The sequence below is a fragment of the Giraffa tippelskirchi genome, chromosome 7 (assembly GCF_054371585.1).
Source record: "Giraffa tippelskirchi isolate mGirTip1 chromosome 7, T2T-mGirTip1v1.2.pri, whole genome shotgun sequence".
Taxonomy (NCBI): domain Eukaryota; kingdom Metazoa; phylum Chordata; class Mammalia; order Artiodactyla; family Giraffidae; genus Giraffa; species Giraffa tippelskirchi.
Window position 1 is genome coordinate 51,340,734 of NC_137281.1, and position 19,368 is coordinate 51,360,101.

Genomic DNA, 19,368 nt, shown 5'->3' on the forward strand with positions numbered 1-19,368 from the left:
GGCATCTGGCCCCTTTACTGCACAGCAAACAGAAGGGGAAAATGTGGAAGTAGTCACAGATTTCCTCTTCTTGGGCTCCAAAATCACTGCAGACGGTGACTGCAGCCATGAAATCAGAAGATGATTGCTTCTTCACAGGAAAGCTATGACAAACCTAGACAGTGTTGAAAAGCAGAGACAATACTCTGCTGACAAAAGTCCGTATACTTAAGGCTATGGTCTTGCCAGTGGTCATGTATGGTTGTGACAGCTGGACCATAAAGAAGGCAGAAAGAATGCCAAAGAACTGACGCTTTCGAACTGCGGTGCTGGAGAAGACTTGTGAAAGTCCCTTGGACAGTAAGGAGGTCAAACCAGTCAATCTTAAGGGAGATTAACCCTGAATATCCCCTGGAAGGAGTTATGCTGAAGGTGAAGCCCCAGTATTTTGGTCATCTGATGTGAACAGATGACTCATTGGAAAAGTTCTGATGCTGAGAAAGACTGAGGGCAGAAGGAGAAGAGGGCGTCAGAGGATGAGATGGCTGTACGGCATCAGCGATGAAATGAACATGAACTTGGGCAAACTCCAGGAGATGGTGAGGGGCAGGGAGGCCTGGTGTGTTGCAGTCCATAGGGTCACAAAGAGTCGGGCACGGCTGGGCGAATGAACAATGACAAAAAGAACACCCTCACAGTGAACTCTCCTGCTTTGGCCAGCCCAAATCTTCCTGGATGCCTTGATTGGTTCAGGGACAGACCAAGCTGAACCCAGAGAGTTAGCCATGGAGTGTTTGCTGGGACACTTGGAAAAAGAGATGCTCTGGGTTGGTAAGCTAGAAGAATGAAAGGCTGGAACTTCTGGTGGCCATCCTGGAGGAAACCCCTCTGACAGTGAGGGGTACCAACTCTATATAAAGCAGAGCTGAAGAATAGTGATATTGATGATACCATTACAGCATCTAGATCCAGGTGTTCCTGAAGCCAGCTGAGACCTTGAAATGTTCAATCATGTGAGCTGATTATTTTATGAAGTTTTACCAAAGCCAGTTGGAGTTGGGTTGCTTTGGAATATAATCATAATAACCCTAATAGATCTTCATTATACAAATGGGGAAACAGGGGTCCAGAGAGGAAAAGGGTCATACAAGCCAGTGTTTGAGCTGGAACAGACTCAGGGATTCTGCACTCTTTTGGAAACTTGTCTTCTAGATGTCTTCCCCAGTCTCGACCCTGGGGGTTGCCTGGGGCTCTGCTCTCACCCCTGTTTCATACTCTGGTACTTCTTAATCATCCTGCCTTCTCCCTCGACTAGCTCTCCTTCCACATACCTCCCATCCATCCCATCTCAGATCTTCTGAAATGGCTCCGTGTAAGCCTGAGCCTCCCCAGCGGTTCTCTCTTATCCGTGTCCTATCCTGAACTTCCAGAAAGCCAGCCACACTGATCACATGCCCCCCTCCTTTCACCTAGTCCCTGTATTGATGATTCAAAACACTGAAGGTAGATTTCAAAGTCTCAGTCAGTGCCAGCCATTCCCTGCCCTTGCATCTCTCAGTAGTGTCCTCCGCTTCCCTAACCACCAATAAGAGCTACTGTCAATGACAGCAATGGTGCGATAAAAACAGCACGTGGGTTCGGTCTTTGGCGCATATCATCTGACCTGCACACCTGTCTCAGGAGCAAGGGTGACTTCATGGAGGTGAATGTAGATGCCTGTAAGGGGCAGGTGGAATAAAGGAGGAAGCTGATTAGATGACAGGAAGACAGTGGAGACTGGAGAACCACCGGGAAGGCCTCAGCTACCGTTATTGCTGTATTACTTCCAGCAGAGTTTTCAGAGCCCTTTACAGACCTGAGCGTTTAATCCTCAGAACAATCTACTGAGGCTGCTACCACTGTGATTCATTTGCCTCTGGGGTCTATATTCTGGAGAGCCAGTACTTCTCAGAAGTTATGTATTTTTAAAAATGAAATTCTCAATGTTGACAACAAATTCCTTTCATTAAACACTTCAGACTCCTACACTGAGCTGCCAAACAGGACAAGCAGGACATATCTGTGGGACAAATTTAGTCCATGAGCTGACAATGTGATTCCTTTGGTCTATTTATTCCTTTTTATTCTACTGATAAGAAAATTTATCCCAAGAGAGCTCTACCCATATCCACATTCCTCTTCTCCTAAGGCCCTCTTAGCCTGTTACCTCGTATGTTTCCCAATCTTCAAAGTACAACTTAGGACCCTAGTCTAATGGAGGATCTCTAAGCATTTTACCATATCCCTCTCTGGTGTGTATATGTGTTCTTTTCAGTCTGCAATTATTTTATATCACTTTACATTTATGAAGTGAGGTAGTTAGTATAATGCATTTATGAGGATCATAATAAATATTAATTAACTTATTAGTCAACTGTTACAGTTATGCTGGTGGTGGTGGGTGAGGAGCAAACCTGTAAAAATATTACCTTTCTATAGGATTCTGTTTACATATAGTAAAAAGTCACAAATGTAAACAGGAGTCCACATTCAGACCCAAAGAATAATCACCTTCATGATGATGGAGTGAATTAAGTGACACCAGAATAATTTTCCTTGGTATATCATGACAGTTTAATACAAATATACCACTTGTAACTCCAGCCTATTCAGATCTATGTAGACTGTAGTACAGGTCATGTTAAATAATTTCACTAATCAGTTAATCAGTCTCCCAACCTGAAAGAACATGCAAGTTAGTAGTACAGAGGACAATCAGAAAATGGAAAGGAAATTATCATTGGTTTCTTTTCCATTTTTTAAATCACTAAAACTGAAAACCAAAAGAACTTAGGAAGTTCTCAATGATAGAGATATACACAGACAAAATCCTGAGTCAGCTTGAACTCAAGAAACAGGAATTCCTCCACTTGCCATGTTGGAAAGTTCATCCATTTACTAACACTCAAGTGAAACCTTTTGAGCAGGGTGAAAAGGGCCTTTGTTTTGACATTTAATTCACTGGCGATATATTTCCTGCGTTAGGATGCAAAACACCTCTCACATTGCTTTTTCATTAATTGCCTTCATTTTTCAAGTTCCCTGTGTGATTTATAGTCAATTAAAAACACCCTCAAAAGCCATGACTCATGTATGTTAAGTACAAATATGATTAATGGGACACCATGGACTCCGTGGGTGACCTGGCTACCAACCAAGGTCAGTGTCAAGGTGGCATGACCAAGAAATATCTTGCTGAAAGGAACCCGGGTGAAGGGCCAAAAGCCAGGAGTATAGGGTCATGGGCAATCTGGCACTGGGCCCATTCAAAATAAGCAAAATAGATACTTTTTTTCCATATTACAGAGGAAGAATGAACTTGTCTATGAACAGAAAAAACATAATGCAGTAGAAATTTTCTATTTCATCCAGATTGACAAAAGTAGATGGGAAAATTAAGTGGCAAATTTCCCTGATGGGTCATCACCAACATCAACAAAAGCTACAAGACCACAAGACCACAGAACTCTGGATAAGAGCTAGAGCACAGGAACCCTGAATTCAAAATTTGATGCCACCAATTACAAGCAATACAACCATGGATAAATGGCCTCGCCTAGCCCAGCCTCAGTATCCTCACCTGTAAAATGGGCACATGAGTGTATTTCTCCTTTAAGGTCTGTTATGAGGTTTAAGGTGACACTCCACAGTTAGAGAGCACACAGTAAATATCAGCTATGAAGGCCATAGATGCTGAACCAGTCAACTCTAGGGGAGCCTTTTAAATTTCCCAACATCTATGCAAAAAAATAAATAAATAAATAAATAAATTTCCCAACATCTGCCCCTAATGTGGGCACACTTGTTACATTTTCTGGAAGTTCTCTCTTTTTTCTATCAGTACAGACATACATCCCTTCATGACGATATCTCTTGAGTTATTCCTGCCTTTCCAGGGAAATGAAGATGGAACTTTAGAAGAATATCAGAAAAGTCAAGAGATTAAGTACCGCTACTGCTGCTGCTAAGTCACTTCAGTCGTGTCCGACTCTGTGCGACCCCATAGACAGCAGCCCACCAGGCTCCACCGTCCCTGGGATTCTCCAGGCAAGAACAGTGGAGTGGGCTGCCATTTCCTTCTCCAATGCATGAAAGTGAAAAGTGAAAGTGAAGTCTCTCAGTCGTGTCCGACTCTTAGCGACCCCATGGACTGCAGCCTACCAGGCTCCTCCATCCATGGGATTTTCCAGGCAAGAGTACTGGAGTGGGGTGCCATTGCCTTCTCCAAAGAGATTAAGTAACATCAATCTAATACCTTAAATCAGTGGTTTCCCACAAAATGAGGTAAACAAAAACATTTGGTGCATTTTTTACAATAAAAATTTACTCAAAAGACTGACTTCTCTTTTGCAATTGGTCCTTACTCCTATTTTGTTTGTTTTTTGATAACAATGACATTTTAAAAGTCTGGCCAAAGTAAACGGAGGTATTCTCAGTTTATCTCACTCATTAGCCTGTTTTTTCTTCTTATTTTTTTTTCATATTCAGACTAAGAAAAATATTGTAAAATACACTCCATCAATCCAAGATTTTTTAAAAAATTCTACTGGTCCATGAAATTCAAATCCTAGAATCATTGCTTTAGATTCTTTTTTAAACTTTTTAGATTTTAATGGCCATGATTTGTCTGCTAAATTCAGGTTTAGATGACCATTATAAGGATACCAAACCTATCTAAGATCTATGTATAATAATAACAACAACAACAATAATAATAACAGCAATAGCAAGAATAATAGTAATAAATACTACCAGCTTTCATTTACTCACAACTATGTCCTATGCATCTTTCCATCGATCACTGCATTAACTCTAGAGTTAAAGACTGTGGTTATCCTTCTTAGAGAGATGAAATAATTCAGGCTTGCAGGATTTGGATAACTCACTCATTGTCATGCAGCTAACACGGGACTATGTCATTTGTTTGAACTCTCATCGACATGAGTTTTAAACTGTATGACCTTAACCTCAATACTGTAATCATCAGAAGAATGCAATCGGGGCCCATCCTTACTAGAACTATCAGAAGGTCCCTGCCTGGGTGTTCCTAAGAGGGGGCAGTGAAGACGCTGTTCTGCTCAGTGGGAAGCATCCCCTGGCAAAAAAAGCAGGAAGCAGTCCCAGGGGCATGATCTCCTGTCCTGTTTGAATGACTCCTGTCTTTGTCTCAGCCCCATGTTGACCCAAGTTAGTCAGAGACGGCGGCCTCCTTTGTGGTCTCATTACGTCTCTTCCAGGAGTCTCTTTTTGATTGGGGTCACTTTGCTGTGTTAGGATCTGTGTAGAGACAGTGAGCTTATGCCCATACTTGAGTTCCTCCATGCTGCCCAGGCTCTCTTGCAGTTAGCTTGGCTCTGTGATTAGGTCTGGCCAAGAGTGTGAACAGAAACGATACATTTCACTTTTGAGCTCAAGTGGCTAAACATCTGTGGCGCCTTCTCCACACTTCTCCTTGTCCCCCTCTCTGCCAGCTTGATGACTTGGCCAAATATGGCAGGACCAAGGAGGGAGCAGCTTGCGTCCTCGAGTTCCTGAGTGGAGGGCAGCTCCATAAAGGAGAGTTACCCGGAGAGAGGCCAGCTAGGGTTCCCTTAGCAAACAGATCCCTCCCCGGTGCCAGGAAGGTCTGTCTGAGCTGATTAGAGCAGGGCAGAGTGTTCCGTTCTGTAAGTTTTCAGGACACAAGATAGTCAGGGCCTTATCACTTGGTCTTTGTCCACATCAGCCGGTTGGCTGGTCAGTTTTCCAGGCCAACTCTTCTTCTGGAGCCTAGAAGGCTATAACTAGGGTCATTACCCAAATCTTGTGGTACCAAGATAGTGGCTACCAGAATCCCATGGTTTTCACATTGCAGGAGAAGCAACCTCATCAACCAGTTTAAGAGAATTCTGGGTCTTGGAGGCCTCGAAGGACCTCCTGCAACAAACCTCGGACAGAGCCCTCCCTGAGTCCAAAGATCATGAGCGGATGTCTCCTTTCTGAGTTTCTGCCTTTTAAACTGTCTTCCCCTTTCTTCCTGTACTTCTCACAGAAAATGAGAATAACATCTTCCCAGCTCACCTTTCAAGATTGAGATGAAGCCAAGTGCTCCTGAGTTGGAGGCTTTGCATCACACTGTGAAAGATACAGTGATAAAGCTCCCTTGGTTACATTAGAAGAAATAGTGGGATGCCATGTTTTGATCCTAGAAGCTTGTTGAAAAATGGCCCTTTAAAGACGAAAGCAAGTCTAGTTACTGGAAAGGAGAGCAGAATAAAGAGTTATTTGGATGTGAGGAGAATAAAAGGCTTTAGAACAACTGAAGGAAAGATGTATCGGAGTGAGCAGTGAATAAAATATTATGGAAATAAAAGGAGCGGAGGTGACCATTAGTAACAGTTAAAACAGAAAAAGATAAGTCATTGAGAATGGAGGAGAAAGATGAAAAAGGATAAAAGGAAATATTACTGTCTGAACAAAGAGAGCAGTAAGTCGTGGATAGAATAAATATTTACTGTAAGGTGCCGAACGCTGAACACAGAATTGGTTGAATATAAGTCTGGGGTGTGAGCAGATATACTATGTCTGCCAGGCAAAGAGACAACACTTTCAGACAAGTTTATAGAATGGTGAGAAGTGTGGACATCAATTGATTGATTATGCTGTATTTTATACTTCCTGCAAGACAAAAATTCACGATGATTGGAAGCCAAAGCTCTTGTAAAATATTACAAAGACAAAAAGAAAAATGGAAAGTGTCAGTGTCATAGGAGGAATTCAAGGTAATGTTACTAACCTGGTTTCTTTTAACCTCTGTTATTACTTAGATCATCAGCTTATATTTACATGTTACTGAATGATCCCTAACCATTTGCAGGATCTCGGCAGTGACCTCACATATCTAAGTATGCTTAAACCTCTCGTTCTGTTTGATTCTTCCCAGTTTGCCTCCAGATGTTAGCCTTGTGACAATATGGTCTTCATTCTGAGAGAACGTACTACTCACTGGCTTTTTGGCTAATCACATTTTTCAGAGATAGAAAAGGTCTTGTGTTGGACCACAGAGAAATGCATGAAAGAAACTAAGGATGAGAAGGGAGGGAGGGAGATGTAAAATGTTGGGTGCTTGGGGAAAAAGTCTGTTCAAAGTTTCAGACTTTTTATTTCCTCCTGCATGTTGAATAGAGCAAAATACATTGTTATTACTTCTGGAAATCCAGATTTTCCCAAACAGTAGTCAGTAGGCATTCTCAGCTCTGTGAAAACTTTTTTCTTCATTTAGGCACAATTAACCTTATTCACAGTATCTATGACAACCTATGCTCACTGTTTTGAGATGAACTGAAAAGTAGCAACCTGGATCTGTTTTTTGTCCATTTTTTCCCCCTAGTAATACATATAGACTCACAGTTTCATTGACAGGGGAGGGGGCTGGTCAGATTTTGCTGATCCAACAATTCACTTACAAAATCACCTTTAAATTATTAAATATCCTCAAATCACTGACTTTTACTGAATGTGCTATCATTGATAATCAACCCAGTTCCATTTCACTTTTAGTAGCTTACACAGAATCATCAACCATAACCCACTAAATTACTTAGAGGATTAAAAAAAATAAAAAACTTACACAGACACACACAAAACTGTAATACTGGAATGTACAGGATGGTCTAGTTTAAATTAAAAAGATCCCCCAAAGTATGATTGTTTCCAGCTTCTCAGAGGTGAATTAAAAGCTGTTTGGTGTCGTGAAGATTACAGAAGCAATCACATTTATGGGCCTGCTTTGAATACCAACTCTATTAATTTCCATATTCAGGGTGGCTTCACATTTCCACACATGTTAATATAGATGCCATTTGGGATAATCACTTGGAAAAAAAAGAGAAAGGAGAGAGAGAGAGAGAAGAGAGGGAGATGAAGCAGATGAGAGGAGAGGAGAGCCAGAAAAAATGGTTCTCTGAAGCCAAGTTCCATTTAAAATACATTGATTCTGATAAACAGAAGAATCAAAAGACAAATGAGAGTTCCTGATGGCCTGACCCAGGAGTCACATCAGGGATAAAATTAACAATGAAACCACATGTTGGAATTCACTCATTGTGGCAGTCCTGCACCTTGTCATTATAGACCCTAATTACTGAAATGATTTCATTGGCATAATTGCATCAAGACATGCACGGGCTTCACCTTGCAGGGCTCCCTCGATCCTCAACACTGCATCTTCATTACTGTGTTCCTTTCAACCCTTAAAATGTGTCTCAGCCTCACAGAACAGTCCAGTTGAGCCGGCTGAATGTTTCTCCCCTTTGGTTTAAACATACTCGCCACATAGCACAGGAGTGAAGGAACACAGTCAGCCCGGAAGGCAAACCTGGGACCATAGGGCAAGTGTACAGTTACCATCCCTACAGGGACCACAGAGCATCTGACCAAACTAAACCACCGCTTTTATATCCTTCACTCACAAATGTTAAACAATGTGTTCCAGAGCCTGCAATTAAATGGTTATTTGTCTACCATCAATTTTAAATTCATAGTGCTAAAAAAAACCATGCTTGTTTTGCATCTAGCAATGCACTCCATGCCCTCGTAAAGATAAAACAATATAATATTGGCATTAAAAAGATGAAGATATTATAACCCCAGATCTGAGGGTAGCATATTTTAAGGAAATCAATTGGAATTTGGGGGGATTTGAGCTTAATCTGCAAAATAGCCAGTAGAGCTTTTGACTCTTTCAAAACCTATCTTATTAGTCTTAAGAGTTTAAATTCCTATGCCTAAAAATTGCCAGAAGCTAACCTCCTGCACCGGATGTTATTTTTATCCAGTGCTACGAATGAGAAATCCAGGTAGAACAGCAATCCACAGGAAGGCAACAGTCTGTTCTCAGGATCTGCCCAAAGAAAACAGATTTCATTTCCTTCGCATAGGTCAATACTCATGGTGGAAGCTAGTGGTCCCCTTTCCTGGGAGCAGTCAGGAAATGCTCACTGGTGATCAAATGTGACAAAGAGACACACACCACTCCATTCACTTCTAAGCTGACAAAGCCCTAATTCAAGACTTTCCACCCTGGGTCAAACACTGACATAAGAAAAATGATCAGAAAACTTTTAGCTTAGGGAATACTATATGCTGAGGGACACTCTTAAACATCAGTGAATAGGCCAAAAGCACCATTGAGTGACATTGCTTACAGTTTAAAATTGCCTGGTCCTCAATGAATTCAGCTGGCTGGTCGATATGGAACACTTTCTGCTGAAATCCAGGAGTGCAGTCCAAATCTTCTGCAGATGTTAGCAGCAGCACCTGAGAAAACCAAAGCCATCAATATTTTAACGCAGCTTATATGTTTGCCCTGCTAACTTTTTACCAAATCTGTGACTTTTAGAAATGAGCTGAGGTTTTAATTTCATTTCTCAAATGAAGAGGTAAGTTGATACTTCTCCTGTGGCTGCCAACCATTCATTTTGGCAATGAGACTTGGAAAATACGCAAATGGGAACAGCTGTTGCAGTTTCCATTAAGTTGCAGTTAAAGAAATAACTTCGTCAGATTTTTACACCTGCTTAGAATCTCACCATGGTTTTCCATGTGTGAAATTTCATTACAGAAACTGTCAATTTCATATGATGCCTGAGCGAAAACCAACTTCACTTTCATAGATGCAAAGGATCATTGTCACCGATGAAGAGGAGGAAAACAGAACTATTTCACTGGAAGTTACTTCTAACAAGAATTCAAGGGCCCTAGACCTTCACAGTCCAACATGGTGGCCATGAGCCACCCATGGATTCTGAGCACCTGGAATGTAGCCGTGCTGAAAGTGTCAGCAGAAAGTACATGTGGAATTTTGAAGACTAAATACTGAAAACAAAAATAAAGTAAAATGTCTAATGATTTGTATATAGATTACATGCTAATATGCTATCTTACAGATTGGACTAAATAGAGTCACTATTAAAATTAATTTTACCCCTTTCTTTTTACTTTAGTTAGTTTTGCTATTAGGCAATTAAAATTTTATAATCGCTTCTGAAGTCTCAGCTTTGCCTTTGCAAATTCTTCGGGCATTTCACTCAGAAGTCAAAAATTCAGGTTATATGATTTGGAACATAAAAGTTAAGTGACAACTCCAGTCTCCACAGCAGCACTATGATGTACTTAGCATGTTATAAAACACATTTAACAGACAAGGGGCCCAACATTCTGTGTGTGTTAGTCGCTCAGTCATGTCTGACTCTGTGCAACCCCATGGACTGTAGCACACCAGGCTCCTCTGTCCATGGAATTCTCCAGGCAAGAATACAAGTGGGTAGCCATTCTCCTCTCCAGGGGATCTTCCCAATCCAGGGATTGAACCCGGGTCCCCTGCACTGCAGGCAGATTCTTTACCATCTAAGCCACCAGGGAAGCCCTCTAACATTCTAGAGAGGTTAACAGTTGCTGATTTACACAGCTAGGATGGGTGGAGCCAGGATCTGAGTCCAGGTTTAAGTGTCCTCCGATTTTGACAGAGCTCTGCTCCCATCCTTCAGGCAGGACTTTGTCTGGGATATTTCTCTGAAACCTGTGAGATGCTGCTTTATCTGAGTCTGGTGCCAGCAGGCAGTGTTTAGAAATTCACATCCCCAATACCATCACCACAACTGATGAGAACTGCTGTGTGTTCGCCCTCAGGTGAGATAGTTGAGAGGCAACTGTTCTGACTCCCACTTGGACCTGAGCGCCAATGGTCCACGGTGGTATCTGGCTCGATAGCTCCTCGTGCATCAGATGTGTTCTCCTTGGCTCATTTTCTCAACCCTTGTCGCTATTTTTCTGACATCACCCTCCAAATAAGACTGCTTGCACTCAAGTCTTTGACTCAGTGTCTGCTTCTTGGGAAACTAAACTTTGATGCCACGATGGAAACCCTTAACCACTGTATACAGGCTGTTGAAAACTCATTATTGTCCCCACCAGCGAACTCAAAGGAGTGTGTGAAAGTTTGGAAGCTGTGGAACCAGGGCCTCTCTCTAAATATCAGCTCTCTGAAATGTACTGAACCCAAAGAACGAGAGCAAGAATCAATCTCCCAGGGTTCACTGTGTGGCTGGCCTGAGAAACATCAGAGGAATTGAAATGGGAGAGTCACCACCCTGACCGACATCACCCTTCTAAAAATCAAAGGGGGAAGGATGCTGTGGTCCCATATCTGAGCACTTCTGCGTGTAAACCTTTCCGTTGCCTTGAGAGCAGGGTCTGGGTAGATCACTTCTGAGACACTTGTAACACTGACATCCCAAGTGGTGCACACAGAAAATGCAGATTCAGTACTCAGAATCATTCGCTGGCAATTTTACAAGCAGAAAATCTATAACTGGCGAATGTTAATTCAGTTAAACATCAAATGGTCGAGGGTCTTCCCCAGGCACCGTATGCCTACAATTATATATTAACCTTTTAATCAGCTGATTCTTCCCTCAAATCTCAGACCGGGAAACCAGTCATCCCAGAGAAGCTAAGGCAGATGACATTTCTACAGGGATGCTGAGCTAAGCATCCAGGACCGATGGAAAGGACAGGTGAGCGGCATTCCTGGGGCTTATCTGTCTGTGGCTCAGTCTCTGTGCTGGCTTCTTGGTGGGTTCTATTCAGGATTCCTCTGGAACCACAAAGGAAAAACAAGCCATTTCCAACTGCAGACCCTCAGGGAAGGTGGGAGTGGTGTGAGAACTCTCAGAGGCTCAGTTATGTTTTTGCAAATTCTTGGATCACTCCATCCACTAGTCAAAATTCAGGTTAAGTGCTTGGCAATATGAACACACAGCACTCTCCTGGGCAAGAGTGACTGAGCAGGGTTAGAACCAGTCAAATAAGTCACTCACTTCCTCCTCCTTGTGTCCGTCTCTTCACTTGCTCCCAAACAATTATCAAACTCCTGGGATTCAGTGAGCACTTGGCTAGGTGTTGTCCTGGAGCTTATAGAGAAGCCCTGTAACACAGTTTTTAAAAGCAAGAGTTCCAGAGTCATTTGACTTGGTTCATTCTTGGTTTTGCCCTTTACTGACTGTGCGACTTGGTATTTTTTCCCATCACTCTGGCCTCAGTTTTCTCATGTAGGTAAATATGAAAAATAAGATATGCATTGACAATGGCCTTGTGGGTCCAATGGAATGAATGATGCATATAAAGCAATTAGAATAGTGCTGCATAGGATAAGCAGTCAAGAGTGCTGTTATCATAGACTAGAAAAGGTGAGAGGCACTAACAAATCGTAATTTAATTAATTGATTAAAATTAAAATCTAATGTGAAAGGAAATCACGGGTCTCTTCAGGAGCATGGACAAGCTGGGAGCCAGGGAGTTTAACATCATTTAGAGGAATCAAAGAAAGCAAACCCACAGAAGAAACATTTTTTTTTTTGCTTTGATCTCAAAGATGGGTCTGAATTAGCTGGGTAAATATAGAGGAGCCAGAGGAATCATTTTAACTAACACATACTTTGCTTTCACGTGAATTCCTTTATGCCTCTCTGGGTTTCATGTAACAGATCTCTGAAATGACAAGACTGCATTTTAAAAAGAGTCCAGACTAATTTAATGTTCCCCCAAAGTTGAACGTCTGACTGGGCAGTAGTGATAGAATGTTGTAGCTATTGCTATTGCCCCTTGGGGGAAAGGCTACCCATTCCAGTGTTCTGGCCTGGAGAATTCCATGGATTGTATAGTCCATGAGATCACAAAGAGTTGGACAGCGACTGAGCGACTTTCACTTCACTTCACTTGAATATTTAGCAGATTTGGCTGTAAATAGTATTTGGCTGTGAACTTACATGTCTTCAATTTCAATAGCATTGAGTTTGGTGGTGGAATATCCCTCAGTGGTTTAAGATGAGTACTTGGACATTAAAAAGCAGAGACATCACTTTGCCAACAAAGGTCCGTGTAGTCAAAGCTTTGGTTTTTCCAATAGTCATGTATGGCTGTGAGAGTTGGACCATAAAGAAGGCTGAGCGCTGAAGAATTAATGCTTTTGAACTGTGGTGCTGGAGAAGACTCTAGAGAATCCCTTGGACTACAAGGAGTTCAAACCAGTCAATACTAAAGGAAATCAATCCTGAATATTCGTTGGAAGAACTGATGCTGAAGCTCCAATACTTTGGCCACCTGATGTGAAGAGTTGACTCATGAGAAAAGATCCTGGTGCTGGGAAAGATTGAAGGCAGGAGGAGAAGGGGACGGCAGAGGATAAGATGGTTGAATGGCATCACTGACTCAAGGGACATAGTTTGAGCAATCTCTGGGAGCTGGTGAGGGACAGGGAGGCCTGGCATGCTGCAGTCCATAGAGTTGCAAAGAGTCGGACACAACTGAGCGACTGAACAACAACAACTCGGACAGTACTCCGTAAGCGGGCAGCCCCTTCTCCAATATCATCAGGCGTCACTATTTTTAAAAGGCTATCTGGACATGCTTTTCCCCATACTCACTTTAACATTTCCAGAATACATGCTATGAGCAACATTCCAAATGCATCTGTAATGCCCTGGCAGTAATGGTCCTCCTATATGGCTCCTCTGCTCATTTATGCATTAGTTGGCACCTCAAAAACAACAGGCAACCAATACACCTTTGAAAACTCAGCAATGATCAAATTTTATGATAACCAAAGGATTTCTATTATGTGAAAATTACTATTAGCCTGCTTATCAAAGCAGATTTATGCTCAGACAGACTATAAACACAGGGCAGAAGCACACTGGTTCTGTACGATTCCAGTTTACCAGCAGCCACTTACCAGTTGTAACCCTCTGTGTCTCAGTTTCCTCAGACAGAAAATGAGGATAGTATTTTACAGGCTATCATGAAGATTAAGTGACTTAATTATTATAAAGAGACTTCCTTGGTACTGGGCACATAGTAATTGCTCAATAAATGTTTTCTATCATTATTATTATCATTTCTCTATATCATGTTTAAACCAATACATATGATTTACCGATATTCCCCAGGATGAGACACTGAAAAATATAATCAAAATATTACTTCACTGATGCTGTAAAATTGTTCAATGGATAGACTGTGCTTGGAAATATCAGAGGGAAACAGCAGGGACCTGACTCAGATAGAAGAGCAGGAGGGAATGTGCACCTGGGGTCAGCTGCCCAGTGAGAGCACAGGGCCTATTGTGGGCCGAGCTGTGCTGCTTTTGCAGGACACCAAGCATCCTTGACTCATTTGAAAAGACCCTGATGCTGGGAAAGATTGAAGGCAGGAGGAGAAGGGGACGGCAGAGGATGAGATGGTTGGATGGCATCATCGACTCAATGGACATGAGTTTGAGTACGCTCCGGGAGTTGGTGATGGATAGAGAGGCCTGGCATGCTGCGGTTCATGGGGTCACAAAGAGTCGGACACAGCTGAGCGACTGAACTGAACTGAACTGACCATCCTTGAAAATGACAGCTCAGGACCCTATCCGCTATGGCAAGACCCACTGCCCTAAGCTTATGCATGGATAGCGAATTCTGACAACACAGTCTCGATGCCTGCTTCTCTTTTTAGCTTCCATTTCTGTGCTGCTGTTCAGAGCCTTCCCTTTCAGAAAGAAAGAGTTTATGTTTGTCCTGACAGGTGCTGATTCAAGAGCATAGCCAACTTTAGACTTTGATTCCAGAAAAAAAATTTTTTTTCTGCCCTAGACTGCAGGTTGCCAACTGGCAGCAGATGGGATGGCTAGGGCCAGCAGATGTGGTTAGTTCAGCCAGAGCAGTCTGTCATAGAAGCTAAATTATCATGTTATATCGAGCGCTCCTCTCTGAGCGGCCCTTGCCTGCACCACTCCCTCTGCCTCTGCTCTGTAGTCACACCCTTGTCTGGCCCTCTAGGCATCGGAGTTTGCAACCCCTACTTCAGACTCAGGAAATATGCTTCCCAAGCAAAGAACTCTCCTTGTTATGACTCTCTAATTATTTTTCATCACGGTACCCACAGCTATGTGCTCCTGGCGCTACTGCAGTAGTTTTGGTCACATGACGAAGCACTGACAACAAAACAAGGGTGGAAGGGTTTTCACCGCTAGTCCTGGCCCCCGAGATGCCCTCTCTTACCCACCTGGGATGACAGGAAGGAAGGACTCCCAGGGTGGTGGAAGCATCCAACAGGAAGGACCCGGGAATCGGTCACTGGGTAGAGGACAAGCACCTGGCAGAGCTGCCCAGCAAGGAAACTCCACACGCAAGCGTGGCCTCCGAGACTCCGGGCTGTTTGCTACAGCAACACTTGGCTGACGACGCAGTAGACTTGGGGGCATAGGGCCGAGGGTTTTCTCTGCCACAGCATCATAGGCTGTCCCAGAGGCCAGGGAGAAATAGCAGAACTGAAGAAAAGCTTAACACAACTGTATTCGAAAGTGGCCATAAATAAAAGGAGAGAAATTTACTGCCACAAATAATTATCTCAGCAGGCTGTGAACAACCTCAGATCTCATCCTCTCTTAAGTCAGCTTCTAAATGGTATTTTCCAAGTGAACCCGCTAGTGTCTCCTGGCCCCTTGTTGTTTTCCTTTCACTGACTCGCTCGCTTTTTGCTATTAGGATAGATGGACAGTTACTTTATCCTCGCCACAAAACACCTCTGGTTTACTCTTGTCAAAGTCGCTCTACTGGAATCAGTTTGGAGGGGCTTAGATTGGCGGGGAAGAAAGGCTACTATCTCTGACTTGCAGGATATAAAAATGTTACAGTAATGCATTTGATTGATTCTTTATCCTGCCAGGGACCAAAAACTCTGAGTCCTGGAAAGGTTTATAAAGGCACACTGCCTACAGGAATAGCACAGAGAAAAGAAGTGCTTCAAAGACACACACACATATACACACATGTGCACATTCAGATGCATACAGTGATATGTTCACTGTGAGTGTCGGTTCATGTTATCTACACCCTCCCTGAGTCTGACCTCCTTGAAGTATTCCTGCTGCTTTACAGCCTCCGGACCCAGAACACCTGCCACCTTCTTGGCCATTAATGTATGATACTGAGAAATGATTTTGTGACTCCTTGGGAAGATAAAGGGGGAGAATACTTCCAGTTTGGCAAGTCCTGCTGTTGCCTCATATACAATTTGAAACCAGCATTCTAGATCTCATTTCTAATTAAATGCTACTCAGTATCTTTTCCTCAAGTTATTAAAAGGGAAGCTGTGTATATCTGGAAAAACATGGGACAACAAGCCAAAACTAATCTGAGCCTGAATTCTGCCTATGTGGCCATTTCTCTGACTTCTGGCAAGTTACTTAACCTTGAACAGCCTCTCTGTTTTCTCTAAATGAGTATACCACCACCCATGCATACAGTTACTAGGGGAATTTAATGAGATAATGCAAGAAAAAAAGGCTCTCTGCTAGACAGAATAATGGTCCCCAACAGATGCCCTGAGTCTAAGCCCTGGGACCTGTGGGTATGGCATGCTACATGGAAAAGGGGAATTAAGGTTGAAAAGCACCTGACCTTAAAATAGAGTGATTATCCTGGATTAGGCGGACCCCATGTAATCACAAAGATCCTTACAAGTGGAAGAATGAACTGAACACTTAGAGAAAGAGATGTGATATAGTAATGCCATGTGAGAAGGACCCAACCTGCCACTGCTGGACTTGAAGGTGGAGAAAGGGGCCACTAGCCAAAGAATGAAAGAAACCCCAAGAAGCTGGAAAAGGCAACAAAAAACAATTTTCCCCTGGAGCTTCCAGAAAAAAACGCAGCCCTGAAGACTCCTTGATTTTAGCCCAATGAGACATATTTTGACTTCTGACCTTAAAAGTGAAAGTGAAAGTCACTCAGCCAAGTCCAACTCTTTGCGACCCCATGGACCTACAGTCCATGAAATTCTCCAGGCCAGAATACTGGATTGGGCAGCCTTTCCTTTCTCCAGGGGATCTTCCCAACTCAGGGATGGAACCCAGGTCTCCCGCATTGCAGGTGGATTCTTTACCAGCTAAGCCACTAGGGAAGCCCAAGAATACTGGAGTGGGTAGCCTATCCCTTCTCCCGGGGATCTTCCCAACCCAGGAATCGAACTGGGGTCTCCTGCATCGGAGGTGGGTTCTTTACCAACTGAGCTATCAGGGAAGCTTCTGACCTTCAAAACTATATGGTAATCCATGTGTGCTATTTTACATTGCTAAGCTGGTGGTAAGTCATTAAGCAGCCATAGGACACTGATACGTTACCATAGCGCTGACCCATGATAGACACTCAGAATGTAGTAGCTCCCTTTACTTGATTTTTCAACATATAATGTGATCAAACCAATGGAAAGGGAAAAACAGGAGGGAATGAGGAAGGTAGAGTGGAGGGGCACTGAGGGAGGGAGGACAAGAGGGAAGATGAAGAAAGAGTCATGACTTTGAAACCCTTGGACGAGGCCATCAGAAAGTCATGATACAGAAATAACTGCCTCCTTGCTCCATTCCTGAGCAGAAATAGGCATAGTCACTTTTCTTTTGTCTTAGCCCTTGTTCCTTTGATCAAAACACCGCATCATTTCAAAGGAACACAGAGTGATTGTGTTCAGTTTTTCATTAATTCCCTAAATCAAAATTAAAATTTCTATTATCTTCCAGGCCCTGGGCTAGATGCCAGAGATGAAGAAATAAACAAAGCCCTTGATAAACTTATTACTAGAAGTTAAGGCAGACACATAGGCATATAATATATATAATATTATATATATATATATATATATATGGGAATTAGGAAGTAGTTCAAAGCAAAGATTCTTGAACTAGTCTACTTGAGTCCAAATTTACCACATAGCTGCTGTGTGGCCCCGGGCAAGTTACTTAACATCTCTGTGCCTTAGATTCCTCCTTTGCTACAATACAGCCATTAATTGCGTCTATTCTGATTGATTGTGCGGTTTGATGAGTTAACATAAATCAAAAGGTTGAAGAGAGGGACAGGATTATAATAGGTGCTGTACTGTGCTCAGTGGTGTCGGACTCTTTGCAGCCCCTTGGACTGTAGTTTGCCAGGCTCCTCTGTCCGAGGAATTTTCCAGGTCAGGGTATTGAAGTAGTTTGCCATTTCCTACTCCACATAACAGGTGCAACATGCTACCTATTGTTATTATTTGTATTAATATAAAGGAGTATGTATTAAGTGTTATGAAAATACAGAATAAGGAAAAACACGCTCTTTAGATGAGAATAGGAAATGGGACCATGTCACAAATACAGCCATATTGGAAAGAAGATTGACATTTTTCAAGTAGCAAAGAATAAGAAAGAATGTTCCATGCAGGGATTTGGTAAATGCACTAAAAGGCATGCCAGTTAAAGAAACAGGGAGCAATTTCCCAGGGATAACAAGCTCTGTATTGTTTTCAAGGTTATCTGAAAGTATTTTGCCGTCTAAAATAGGACTGAATTCACCAGGATCAGATCATGAACTCCTTATTGCCAAATTCAGACTGAAATTGAAGAAAGTGGAGAAAACCACTAGACCATTCAGGTATGACCTAAATCAAATCCCTTATGACTATACAGTAGAAGTGAGAAATAGATTTAAAGGACTAGATCTGATAGACAGAATACCTGATGAACTATGGATGGAGGTTCGTGACATTGTACAGGAGACAAGAATCAAGACCATCCCCAAGAAAAAGAAATGCAAAAAAAGCAAAATGGCTGTCTGAGGAGGCCTTACAAATAGCTGTGAAAAGACGGGAAGCGAAAAGCAAAGGAGAAAAGGAAAGATATACCCATTTGAATGTGGAGTTCCAAAGAATAGCAAGGAGAGATAAGAAAGCCTTCCTCAGCGATCAATGCAAAGAAATAGAGGAAAACAATAGAATGGGAAAGACTAGAGGTCTTTTCAAGAAAATTAGAGATACCAAGGGAACTTTTCATGCAAAGATGGGCTCAATAAAGGACAGAAATGGTAGGGACCTAACAGAAGCAGAAGATATTAAGAAGAGGTGGCAAGAATACACAGAAGAATTGTACAAAAAGGTTCTTCAGGACCCAGACAATCACGATGGAGTGATCACTCACCTAGAACCAGACATCCTGGAATGTGAAGTCAAGTGGGCCTTAGGAAGCATCACTACAAACAAAGCTAGTGGAGGTGATGGAATTCCAGTTGAGCTATTTCAAATCCTAAAAGATGACACTGTGAAAGTGCTGCACTCAATATGCCAGCAAATCTGGAAAACTCAGCAGTGGCCACAGCACTGGAAAAGGTCAGTTTTCATTCCAATCCCAAAGAAAGGCAATGCCAAAGAATGCTCAAACTACCGCACAATTGCACTCATCTCACACGCTAGTAAAGTAATGCTTAAAATTCTCCAAGCCAGGCTTCGGCAATACATGAA

General features: G+C 42.5%; 1 protein-coding gene across 5 annotated transcripts in view; it reads right to left on the reverse strand.

The window, feature by feature from the left end:
• CDH13 (cadherin 13) overlaps window positions 1–19,368 on the reverse strand; it is a 1,025,542-nt gene that overhangs the window by 797,856 nt on the left and 208,318 nt on the right. For all 5 annotated transcript variants that reach the window (XM_081514130.1, XM_081514131.1, XM_081514132.1 and 2 more), the window contains one exon: window positions 9,204–9,315. In XM_081514130.1, coding sequence (XP_081370256.1) covers window positions 9,204–9,315 — 112 coding nt within the window. The remainder of the gene's footprint in view (window positions 1–9,203; window positions 9,316–19,368) is intronic.